The sequence below is a fragment of the Anoplophora glabripennis genome, unplaced genomic scaffold, assembly GCF_000390285.2.
Source record: "Anoplophora glabripennis isolate ALB-LARVAE unplaced genomic scaffold, Agla_2.0 scaffold151, whole genome shotgun sequence".
Classification (NCBI taxonomy): domain Eukaryota; kingdom Metazoa; phylum Arthropoda; class Insecta; order Coleoptera; family Cerambycidae; genus Anoplophora; species Anoplophora glabripennis.
Window position 1 is genome coordinate 526,338 of NW_019416371.1, and position 13,363 is coordinate 539,700.

A 13,363-nucleotide genomic window follows, 5' to 3' on the forward strand; every position below is an offset into this window, starting at 1 on the left:
TATAGATGTCGCGACAAAGATTTTGTAGAATAAATTTTGACAATTGCAATTATGAATCATTTCATGGATATCAACACAACGAAAAATTTAAAGTTGCATAATAAATCTCTATTACAAGAATTTATCACAGATGGGTTTAGTAAAATTATTTACTTGTAATATTTTTTTATTCACCGTGACAGCTAATACAATATAGAAAGCACTGAAACTCTATAATCATTTTCACTCTTTTTTTTTCAAAATATGTACTGAAATTTGAAATTTTTTTAACAAACATTTTAAAAAGTTACAGTATCAAAATTATTTCTTATTTTAAGTAGGAAGACTATTAGAGCATTTAAAAGTGTCTTTAATGCTTGAGTGATTTTAANTAAGGCGTACGAGAACCCCCCGGAGAAGAAGGAGGGCGAAGATGAAGACGAGGATATGGAGGCCGAAGGTGACGAAAGTATGGAAACTCAAGAGACGTGAGAGGTTTGAGTTTTTGCTTTTCTATCCGTAATTTTTTTTTGTATTGTGATTGAATCTGTAATTATTTTATGTGGGTACACGTAATACTTCTGTTACCGTAGGTATCCTTAGTTTATTATGTTCCACCTAATTTATGTTCTTAAGAATAAAAGATTTCTTAATAATATTAATAGTTAATAAATTTTCACACTTTTATCGGTCATTTTATTCTAGTCTGTCCACGTGAATGTTGATAATAGAAAATTTTCTATAGATATTTTTTTAATTTAGGCACAACTTTAATGGGGGTCACATTTTGACCTTTAGAAACATATATGAGGGTTGTCTTTTATATTTCGGGAATGGACGATCCTGGTGTTGCCATCTGACAACCGACGCACAGTGGGCGAAAATGCTCAAAATTCCGTTTGAGGTATAGTCCAAGCATTCTGTCGAGGATTAACGTTAAATTTGCAGTAATTATTACCTGGACAAAAAAAATATAACCGTATAGAAAATTGAATTTTAAATTAAGTTTCTTATTCTTTAAACTCGATACAAAATGACGAACATGGTTAAAAAAAATCGCAAAGTTGCAAAAAATGGTTTTTCTAAAATAACTACAAAAATATAGCACCTATTGAAAAATTTTAAATGAGAAAGTTGTAGGTTTTAAGAAGATCTATCGACTGATTTTTTGTAAGTATCGATTGCTTTGTTACTTTTCGAGATATATCGAAAAAACCATTAAAAATCTGCTCTTTTCTCTTCTTCTCTAACTCGTTTACATTTACATTCCCATATTTGCTATTTACTGCAAGCATAGCCCGCGGTAAGCCAAAAAAGTACATTTTTGAAAAATTTAAATATATTAATTATTTTTCGAGATATATTGATTTTTTGAAAAAAAGGCGCTCTCGAAAATTGGCTAGATCTTCTCAGCGGATAGCCCTACAGTAACGATTTTCGGTTTATTTTCTTTGTAAAGAGTTATATTATCATGCTGTTAAAAAATGTTTACGATTTTATTAATTTTAAGGATCAAAAAATGACTGAAAATGTTGCACTTTTTTTGGGCGTTTTTTTCAAATAACTATTTCAATTTTTATTTTATCAAAATGACTTTTAAAGAAAGAAACTGCTGACATTTTTTCACGAATTAAAAAAAAATGTTTTCTAAGACCTTCTGGAGCCAAGAAAATTTTTTTTGTTTTAATTTGAGGACGCAATTAACATTTTACAGTGATTCCCTTGATGGAGGTTAATATTGAATACTTATATTTTCAAAAAAAAATTAGTAGGATATCAAAGATTTTGAAAGCGCTAGCCATTTAGACTGCACGTCATCAGTTTTCCGAAAGAGCGCGTGCCGCTTTCCCCTACTTCTCCGTCCGCTCCAGCTGACGCACTCAGCCCTTGCACGCTCCAGTTTATTACTCAATTACTAATACTAAAAATCAAGGAAACATATCCTACTATTTTTTTTTTTTAAATATAAGTATTCAATATTAACCTCCATAAAGCGCATCGCGGTAAAATATTAATTGCGTCCTCAAAATTTTTTTTTAAGTAAAAGAATTATCTTGGCTCCAGAAGGTCGTAGAAAAACATTTTTTTTTAAATTCGTGAAAAAATGTCAGCAGTTTCTTTCTATAAAAATCATTTNTGTTTTCAGGTGCTTTGAATCAAATCTAAATGGCATATATTACAAAAGACCCAACGAAAATGATTACTTCAGAGGAATTATCTGGGAACATTGGTTAGGAAATTATTCTTTGAAGAAGACAGTTATGATGGTAAAATCTAGGAGTCGTACTTATCCAGAAAACTACCCCTCCCCAAAATTTCCAGACACAGAAACAATACCTTATTATGAAGACCCATGATAGTAACTTTAAAATATTGTCTAGATATAGATGTTTATATTCAGGTATATCACAAATTATTTTGTGTCCCCTCTACAGACATAACAGTTGTTATAATCTTAATACTAATAAACTACATGTTCAGCTACTGTCTAAATATTTTAATATATTCTAATGTCTATAAGTATAAAAAGAAAGTATAGTTCTAATCACAAGTAACTGCAATGAGTTGACTTAAGATAACTGTTAACTACCCTCAATGATCTGCTTTCAGTTTACCAATAAATTTTATTGCCTTTTCTAATTTTAATTTATTGAAGGAATGTGAAACAATTAAAAGGTGGTAGCAGTTATTAGAATTCATATACGTGTGCATTTAATTATTTCATTTCATCTTCCGTATTATACTAATACATTTCTCGTTTCAATTACCCGTACTACAAGAATTTTGAAATTCCCGCATATAATACTAGTGATTTTAATTTTATTAAGTTTAGAGACCTGCTGGTGTGCTGGCCATATTGATTTTAGAGGGCTTGTGTGTTTGGTTTGTGCGTGACCGGCTATTAGAAATTTTATTAACGTTAAACGAATTTTAGGTGAGTATTTATTTAAATCAGTAAATACTATGTTATTTGTTGATATTCTCATTATAAGAGTTTGATTTAAGTGCGTTTTAGAAAAATGGCTAGAGGAGGCATGAGAGGTAGAGGCGGCATGAACCGAGGCATCGGCAGACCACCGTACAAAGTGAAAATGTTCTTACCCCGACATCCATTTGATTTGGCATTATGTGAATTATCTTTCCCACGTGTAAAGGCAGCCCCTGATGAGACTATATTCACACAAGCCCTGCTGAAGCGTAATGCTGACCTGTCTCCGACACCAGCTGAGCAGACAGCCATTTTAAATCTTGTTACTAAGATTCAGACCGTGTTGGATAATCTGGTAGTTGCCCCGGGGAACTTTGATGCTTGTGTAAGTACGAAGTGATTATAAATATGAATCCTAACTAATTAGAACCGGAGTAGTTCAAATTGTCCTTGGGATTATCAAAATATTCGGACTAGTGAGAGACGATATTTTAGATTTTTTCTTTTAATTTAAAGGTTAACAAAAGTTGATAAATTAAAATGTGTTTTTAGGAATTTCAGCTTTGACACACTGTATCTTTTAAACTGAACCCTTTCAGATCCAAAATAAAATTTGTCCATAAATTTTACATCGTTTGAAAGATATATTTTTAAAATTTTGGCTGGTTAAAATAAAATATTGCTGTTGTCTTTTAAACTAAAAATCTTCCTATATAGAGGTTTCCTTTTTTTTAAAAGCAAAAATTATTAGGTTAATTTGTTAAATCAAATAATAATTTTTCAAGACTAACTGGAAATCCTAAATATGTCAAGGAAAGGCAAAAAGTTCTTTCCATCAGCGTTAAATTGTCATAATTCCGGTGCATAAAAGTCTATTCATGTACTTTTTTTACAGCAGTTAGATGAAGTCCGCCAAGTGGGCTCCTTCAAAAAAGGCACCATGGTGACCGGGCATAACGTAGCCGATATCGTGGTTATACTCAAAACTTTACCGACTCGAGAAGCAGTCGAAGCGTTGGGCAACAAGGTCAAAGACGACCTGAAAAACCTGATGAAAAACGAAATCGTCGCTAAAGGTGAGCAACTAACCCACACCACGAACGAAAGGGGCATCGAAATAAGCAACTCTTACGCTTGCGTGAGAGTAATGGTGACCACCCTCCATCACAACATCAGAAAACTCGACCCGGAAATCCACCTGGACCAGAAAATCATGTTGAGCCACTTAGCATCGATTCGTCACAGCCGGTGGTTCGAAGAGAACGCCCATCACTCCTCCATAAAAGTCCTGATCCGACTATTAAGGGACGTCCGTAACAGGTTTGAGGGCTTCGAACCCCTGACCCCTTGGATGCTCGATTTGCTGGCGCACTTTGCCATAATGCACAACCCCAGCAGACAAGCCTTACCTATAAACGTCGCCTTCCGTCGTGTCTTCCAGTTGCTATCTGCCGGGTTGTTCCTTCCTGGTTCCGCCGGAATTACGGATCCTTGCGAAGGGGTCAGTCTAAGAATCCACACGGCGATGACGTTGGAGCAGCAGGACATATGCTGTCTGACCGCGCAGACCCTGCTTCGGGTGTTGTCGCACGGGGGATACAAACACATCTTGGGCTTGGAAGGGAACAGTTCCATAGCTAAGGAGATGTCGGTGTGGGACGGGGTGGTCGTGTCGCCCTTGGATAAGGCGTACGAGAACCCCCCGGAGAAGAAGGAGGGCGAAGATGAAGACGAGGATATGGAGGCCGAAGGTGACGAAAGTATGGAAACTCAAGAGACGTGAGAGGTTTGAGTTTTTGCTTTTCTATCCGTAATTTTTTTTTGTATTGTGATTGAATCTGTAATTATTTTATGTGGGTACACGTAATACTTCTGTTACCGTAGGTATCCTTAGTTTATTATGTTCCACCTAATTTATGTTCTTAAGAATAAAAGATTTCTTAATAATATTAATAGTTAATAAATTTTCACACTTTTGTCAGTCATTTTATTCTAGTCTGTCCACTTGAAAGTTGATAATAGAAAAATCTCTTAATATTTTTTTAATTTGGGTACAACTTTAATGGGGGTCATATTTCAAAGGAGACTACCTTTGACCTTTAGAAACACATGAGGGTTGTCTTTTATATTTCGGGAATGGACGATCCTGGTGTTGCCATCTGATAACCGACGCACAGTTGGCAAAAACGCTCAAAATTCCGTGCGAAGTAGTAAAAGTTATCCAAGTCAAGGTTTTAGGGGGATAAAGATCAATAAGTAAAAGAATATTTTAAACCATTGCTAACGTTTCGGTGTTATTTTACACCATCCTCAGGGCTGTAAAATACAATGTCTTTTATAAAATTCATTAACGTTTTAAATACATTTATAGTTCTAAATTATTGTTCCTGTCACAATTACCATAAACCCGAAAAAGAAAAATTCTAGAACAGCTCTAAAATTAATAACATTACGCACTCACCGAAATTTGAAGTGTGCTTTGTCCAACTTAACAGTATGTGTACAGGGTGATTCACTATATTTTGACCCCACCTTTAACTTTTTTGTTTTAAGAATTATAAAAAAATGTGAAATACAAAACTTGCACGATTTTTTATGAAGTTTTTGAAAATGATAGTAGAAAACAAATGAAGTCCAAACAAAATGGCCGTGGTTGTTAACTTTATTAATTTAAATGGAACACCCTGTATATTTTTACATATTTGAATAGAATGTTCCCTGTCGAGCATAGTCATATTTGTTGGGTCAATTTTTAACAATAAGCGAGATAATATTAAAAACCGAAAAAAGGTTTTTTTAAGACAATAAGACATTTTATAATTGTTATACCTCTTTCAGGCATTTCTGCCTTTTTTCTAATTACGTAAGGATTTAGATTTAGTTGCAATATATTTCGATATATCAGACATTGATACGGTCCAAAATGCATATAGGTATTTTAACTAAATCTCACTAATTAGACCGTGTGAGGTCAACTACTCGTGGACAATGTTATATGGTAAGTCATGATAATGACAGGTAGTAATGTCATTATAACATTGTTATTGATTGACAGTTTGTATTATTATTTAATTATAATGGGTTACACAGAAGTAGAAAATTGAAATACTATAGGAATTAAAATAGAGTAAGAACTTACTCTATTTTAATTCCTAATTTCAAATTGCTACTTTTGTGTAACCCATTTAATTAATACAAACTGAAAAACAATAACAATGTTGTTATAACATTACCTGTGATTGTCACAGCCTACCATATAACATTGTCCATAAGTAAATAGGCCCCACACGACCTAATTAGTGAGATTTAGTTAAAATATGCATTTTGGACTATATCAATGTCCAATATGTGAAATTATATTGCAACTAAATCTAAATCCTTACGTAATTGGAAAAAAGGCAGAAATGCCTGAAAGTGGTCTAACAATTACAAAATATCTTGTTTTCTTAATAAAAAACCTTCATTTCGTTTTTTAATATTATCTCGTTTATTTTTAGACATGGGCCCAACAAACCCTGTATGACTGTTTGACAGGAAACGTTCTATCCAAATATGTAAAAATATACAGGGTGTTCCATTTAAATGAACAAAGTTAACATCCGCGGCCATTTTGATTAGACTTATTTTTTATAACTCTTAAAACAAAAAAGTTAATGGGGGGGTCAAAATATAGCGAATCACCCTGTACTTATAATTCATGGAACAAATTGAATACAATTTTCTTTCACAGTAAGTAATGTCTTACAATTAGGTACTATTTAGCAGGATGACAGTTGAAAAATACATTAATTCTAATGTGTGCAGATATGTCTCTTTATCCTCTTCTTCTTTTTCTCCCTTTTATTTTTTATTTTTTACTTTTCAATCCAACACATTTATGAAAAAAGTCTAAACCTCAGTAAACCAATCTACTGTTATAGTCTTTCCGAAGTCAGTTGTACATGTATAAAAACGCCTGGCAATAAAGTTAAGTTTCATGGGCATCCCTATAAAAAGTTTTCTGATAAAGGTAAAAAATAATTTGCATATAATGTGTAGAAAATCTCTATTATATGTTCATTTGGCCAACAACATATTTTAATTATTTATGTCCTCAATTTTCTATATATAAATTATAAATTGTCCGCCGAATTACGTCTCTCGTCATGTCACCGATATTTTTAATTTTTTGTTTAATGACACGAAAAATTGTGGACACTGAAACTTTTGATAATATTTGAATGTTACTTGTAATTTCATTATCTGATTTTTCATTTTCTTCCTTTTTTAAACAATCTTTAAAATGAGATGCTGACATTGAACATGTAGATCTTTATTTATAAATTCTAAATCTGTTTCATCAACAATCGATTCTACTAATTCAATATTGTCTGGTGGTATTTTGTTTTGTTCCATTTCAAAAGGTCTCCAAAATGCCATGCAATAATATTAGTAAACAAAATATTCTTCTTATTTCTCCCGTTCGCAATTGTAATATGAATGATTATTAGAATAGTCGAGGAAATAAAACACTAAAAACGGCCTTACCTGATCAATGAGAAATGAAAATTGCATCGGTGCATAACAAAAATGCATATTTAAAATTGCATCACGAAGAGTTAAAAAATGAAAAATATATAACTTGGAAAATATTGACAGAAATTAGTTCAATTTTGCTACTCAGGGGTTTTTGGGGTTGCTGAACACGAATATCACGACGGCAATGGTCTCCGAGTGCCCAGGGTGGCCGGTTTCCACGTCGTTTCCTGGAGTTTTGTGAAAATTCGTTATAAACTTAGCCGAAACTCATTACCTTGAGGTTTTTGGGACCACTGAACACGAATGTCACGACGGCAACGGTCTCCAAGGTACCTAGTGCCCAGGGTGGCCGGTTTCCACGTTGTCTCCTGGAGTTTTGTGAAAATTCGTTATAAACTTACCCGAAACTCGTTACCACGGGGTTTTTGAGGTCGCTATACACGAATATTTTACAGTGCCTTGCAAGTGTATTTTTAAATTATTTTCGAATTGCTCTTTTTAATTTTTTTGTTTTACAAAATTGTATTTGTAAGCCCCCTGCACATCCAATTTTTTTATTTTTTTTTTGGATAAATTCTGAATCACTGTATAGAGTATTTCATTAAAAAAAACACACAAATATGGGCCATATTTTTTTAATGTGATGTTTGTTTTTTAGAAACATAAAAAATTAAAAAAACATAAACAACTTAGGTACTTTAATTTTCTCTTAGACAGGTAGATACAAAAATACTACTTTAAACTGCATGAAATCATTTTAATAAATAAAAAAATAAAAAATATCTACAAGCAAAAATCAAGTTTTTTGGCTGTTAAATCTACTGGGTACTTTGAGAAAGCTGGCATAAATTTTTAGGCTAATAGAACATAAGACTATAAAACAATTTTTTTCTTCTCTTCCATTTAATTATTTTTGTTTTGAGAAAAGTCATGTTTGTCGCCCTGTTTCTAGGCCCATGGCATAAAGGAAAAAATCGTTTTATTCTTTTTTCAGCCCCTGGATTTATGGCACCTGTTTCAAAACACCATGTACACTTCAAATATTCTATAAGGAGTTATATACAAGGGTTATTATGCTGCATATTAACGTGGTGGCAATACACCCTATCATTCGGATTAATTATAGGTATTCTGAACAGCTTTCCGCCAGGCACACAGACGCATACTTTAAACTGCCCGGTCAGGTACCTGTTATTGCTTAGTTGAGCTATCGGTAGTCTGTTAATGTCTATATATACCCCCTCATGTCCGTTAAGTACAATAGAACCGTTACTGCTTAGGAAAATGTCCTGACCGGCGCTCCAAATTATTTCTTTTCCTTCTACTTTCGTGCCTTCGGCCCCTTTTAAGTTCAGGTCCCCCCCTTCGATTTTGAGGTCTTCGTCGCTGGGACTCCTTATTTTGTTGGTTTGGATACGTCTCGATGAGAGACCTTTCCCGTTTTTCAAAGATGTAAATACAGGATCGGTTATAGTGAACAGTGATTCGTCCTTTTCGTTTTTGACAACGAAAGAGTTGATTCCTTTGAACGCAGTCTCGTTTGTGTTGACTTGGAGTTTAGTGACGGGTCTCCCGGTTCGGGAGTATAATTTGACTTGTATGGGACTACCTTCGGAGGTAACTTGAAGGGGTTCGTCTTTGTAACCTTCTATAATACCGTCCCTTTTGTAGATATGGTCTAGGTCCACATCTCCGAAGAACTTTATTGTCTCTTCTTCAGGTATTAGCTCTATGCTTTCCATGCCTATACAAAAATGCAATTAATGGTACAAAAAATACAGTATTGTTCATCACTTTTAGGAGTTTTAGTGAGAGAGACTAGTGAGAGTATTTTAGTATTAATACGACATTCAAGAATACCTAATAAGTTCTCATGAATACTCGGCTATAAAATTATATTAGATTAAAAATTTTAATGCTTTAGGCCTAGGCATTTGCACTCTATATACCTAGATTCGTCTTGCAATTCTCATCACATGATATGAAATTATTTGTTGAAAAGTTAGAGCAATTACACGTGAATTGTGGTTATGTGTGAGCTTGTAAAAAATATGTAGTGCCATTTTGAAACTATTCTATTTTCTATTTGAATTTTCATATCTTTGTAAGTTTTCCTTTCGGAAAGTAAAATAATACAAAGTTTTAATTTGTAAGTATGACTATTGTATTGTGACACTGAACAATATCTTTTTGATTTGCTATTATTCTCCTTATTAAACATAAGGCGAGTTTATGCAGCATGAACATAAGCACAAACCTTGTTTTTGTCCTAACCTTAAGCTTTGNCTTAGAAAAACCGTTTTTTGCAACTTTGCGATTTTTTTTAACCATGTTCGCCATTTTGGATCGAGTTTAAAGAACAAGAAACTCAATTTAAAATTTAATTTTCTATACGGTCATATTTTTTTTGTCCAGGTAATAATTTCTGTAAGCATTTCTCTATAATGCTTGGACTAGTAGTAAAAGTAATCCAAGTCAAGGTTTTAGTGGGATAAAGAGGCCTAGAAAAATGATATTTATTATCCAATTTATCTTGGGTTTTTTCTAAAAGTTGGACAAGTAAAAACTATTCTGGCGCACAATATTAAAATTTGATTTCTATGTTCTAGGCCTACTTCGAATTTTTTTCAATGTCAAATTTTACAAAAACTTGTTTAGGATTTTTTTATTTCAAATTTAACTACGCCACTGGATTCAGCATCCCCTAAAATGGCTTTGTGCCAAATTTCCTAAATAAATACGTAATAATGGGGGATTTATAATAATTTTCTGAAAAAAAATGTTGGGCTATGAAAAATGATTTAAAAAAAAAATGAGAAATTAATTTTACGCTTTTAATACAATAATACAATAAATTTAACATCACAATACAATGACATTTTAAATTTTTGTAACTTCTACAAGGCTGCCGTTAATTTCGACGCACTTTTCAAATCCCTTACGAATATTTCTTTGAATATCATGTAGTTGTTGCGGGGTAACTTCTTCACAAGCTTGCATGATTCTTGCACACAACTCTTTTCTATTTCCTGGTTATTGCGTGACATAAACCTTGGATTTTATGACACACCATAAAAAGAAGTCCAAGGGTGTTAAGACTGAGAACCTGGGTGACTAACCATCTAATTAGGGGGCTATTTCTACTTTTCCATCGGTTAGGAAACTTAACATGAAACCATTTGGTAACCATGACATCCATCTAACTGAAAATGAAGACTTGCTTTTTCTTGTATTGGAAGTTCAACTGCAAAAACTGTACGCCATTCATATTATCCCAAAAAAAGAAGGGGCTGATGATCGTTTTATTGAGTCGTTTACAATTAATAACTGACTGGTTTTTCTGTAGCCCAATACTAGAATACACTATTAGTTGTAAAAGTTGCCTCATCGCTGAATATAATAGTTTTTAGAAGATTTCTATTCTCAAGGACTTCCATTCTTTCATCACCAGGTTCCAAGGTGCGTAAAAATTTGGGTTTGAACTATAAAAATAATTTGTTTTTCATAGCACTCATATCAGTTTTCTATCAAAGTTAAATAGATTTGTTAAATCAAATAATGTCTGTATAAATTACATGAAAAAAATATTTGTAAACGATTTCAAAAGTGATTTTGATAGTGATTTAAAGATTAAAATAAATTGTATTGTCTTGTTTTAATTTTTGTGTAATGCTTTAATTTTCCGTTGTTATTTTACCTATTTATTTAAATACGTAAAATTAATTACTCATTTTCTTAAATTATTTTTCATAGCCAATTCGAAATCGGTCTTGAACAAAGAAAACAAATTCTAATATTTTGCGCCAGAATAGAGTTTTTACTGCTCCATCTTTTAGAAAAAACCCAAAATAAATCAGATAATAAATATGTTTTCATTTGAATTAGGTCGCACTGTACTTACAATTCATGGAACAAATTCAATACGATTTTCTTTCACAGTAAGTAATAAACTAAAACCGCTGTATCTTTTCCATTGTGTCGCAAGCAATATTCGTATGAACTAAGACGATAAATCCTAGTCAAATTAGTCACTGTTTTCATATAATTGAAATGTCATCTTGACAATTCCCAAATCTGGATTTCATGCAAATTTTAATACTGGTGTTACTGGATATGAAAATATGCCAAAAAATCGATATTTCAACACTCAGAAAATATGTATAACAATTAGTATGGAGACACGATCAAAATAACTGTCAAATTTTTAATCTGAGTGTCGGTTCTGTTTTTAAATGCGCTAGTCAAACTATAGTCTAAAATTAATACCCAATAAATGTCCTCCATTTTGTTTCACTCTAATACACATAAAATATTGGAACGGTTGTCTGTGATAGATTGAGACTATGAAGACATTTATTCCATCATTGTATCTCTTTTTAGGGCGTTTAATAATGAATACATGTCCGCAACGACTGTCTTTGATATTAGGACACACACGTGACGTAATGGCAATCTTAAAACGGTTCTACTATATCTTACAATTAGGTATTGTTTAGCAGGCTGACAGTTAAAAAATATGCTAATTCTAATGTGTAGATATCATGCCACTTTATCCATTTCCGTTTTTTTCCTCCCTTTTATTTTTTTTTTACTTTTCAATCCATCACATTTATGAAAAAAGTCTAAACCAGAGTAAACCAAACTACTGTTATAGTCTTTCCGAAGTCAGTTGAACATGTATAAAAACGTCTGGCAAAAAAGTTTTCTGCTAAAGGTGAAAAATAATAATTTGTATATTATAATGAATGTGTAGAAAATTTATATTATATGTCCATTTGGCCAATGACATATTTTAATTCCTCAGTTTTCTTTATATAAATTATAAATTGTCTGCCGAATTACGTCTCTCGTCATGTCATCGATATTTTTTAATTTTTGTTTTCGCTTCCTATAACGCCTTGTTTAATAACACGAAAAAATTTGGACAGTGAAACTTTAGTTAATATGTGAATTCTATTTATATATTCTTTATCTGATTTTTCGTATTCTTCCCTTTTTTAAACAATCGTAAATATTTAAAATGAAACGCTTACAATGAACATGTAAATCTTTATTTTTAAATTCTAAATATGTTTCATCATCAACCGATACTCCTAATTCAATATTGTCTGGTGGTATTTTGTTTTGTTCCGTTTCAAAATGTCTCCAAAATGCCATTTTGCAATACTAGTAAACAAAATATCCCTCTTATTTCTCCCTTTCGTAATTGTAATATGAATGATTATTAGGATAGTCGAGGAAATAAAGCACTAAAAACGGCCTTACCTCCGAAATATGTGCAGTAAGATGGATCGTGATGCAGTTTTTTTGCATTCAATTCGTTAGAGCGTCCAGAAAGTTTGTGACCCTATGTGATCAATGAGAAATGAAAATTGCAACGGTGCATAAGAAAAATGCATATTTAAAATTGCATCTCGAAGTTAAAAAATGAAAAATTTATAACTTGTCAAATATTGACGGAAATGAGTTCAATTTTGCTACTCGGGGGCTTTTGGGGTTGCTGAACACGAATATCACGACGGTAACGGTCTCCTAGGTACCTAGTGCCCAGGGTGGCCGGTTTCCATGTTGTCTCCTGGAGTTTTATTGAAATTCTTTATAAACTTAGCCGAAACTCGTTACCTCGGGGTTTTTGAGGTCGCTGAACACGAATATTTTCAAGTGCCTTGCAAGTGTATTTTTAAATTATTTTCGAATTGCTTTTTAATTTTTTTGTTTTACAAAATTGTATTTGTAAGAGTCCCCTGCACATCCAAATTTTTTTTTTTTGGATAAAATCTGAATCACCCTTTATAGAGTATTTCATTAAAAAAAAGAAACACAAATATGGTCCATATTTTTTTAATGTGATGTTCAATTGTTTTTTAGAAACATAAAAAATTCAAAAAACATAAACAACTTACTTTAATTTTCTCTTAGACAGGTAGATACAAAAAT

General features: G+C 32.5%; 2 protein-coding genes across 3 annotated transcripts; one reads left to right on the top strand and one right to left on the bottom strand.

Moving 5' to 3' along the window:
- The first annotated feature begins 2,828 nt into the window (after positions 1-2,828).
- LOC108904141 (interleukin enhancer-binding factor 2 homolog) lies at positions 2,829-4,884 on the top strand. 2 transcript variants are annotated; one of them, XM_018706569.2, is made up of 3 exons: positions 2,829-2,914; positions 2,996-3,293; positions 3,804-4,884. In XM_018706569.2, the coding sequence occupies exons 2-3, from the start codon at positions 3,000-3,002 to the stop codon at positions 4,689-4,691; spliced, it is 1,182 nt and encodes a 393-aa protein (XP_018562085.1). In that variant the 5' UTR covers positions 2,829-2,914; positions 2,996-2,999; the 3' UTR covers positions 4,692-4,884. The 2 variants fall into 2 exon arrangements, with proteins under 2 accessions (XP_018562085.1, XP_018562084.1); XM_018706568.2 differs by having other exon boundaries at positions 2,835-2,914; positions 2,986-3,293.
- A 3,597-nt stretch (positions 4,885-8,481) lies between these two features.
- LOC108904140 lies at positions 8,482-9,168 on the bottom strand. Its single transcript, XM_018706567.1, has one exon. It carries the CDS (start codon positions 9,166-9,168, stop codon positions 8,482-8,484), a length of 687 nt encoding a protein of 228 aa, XP_018562083.1.
- Positions 9,169-13,363: the final 4,195 nt, after the last annotated feature.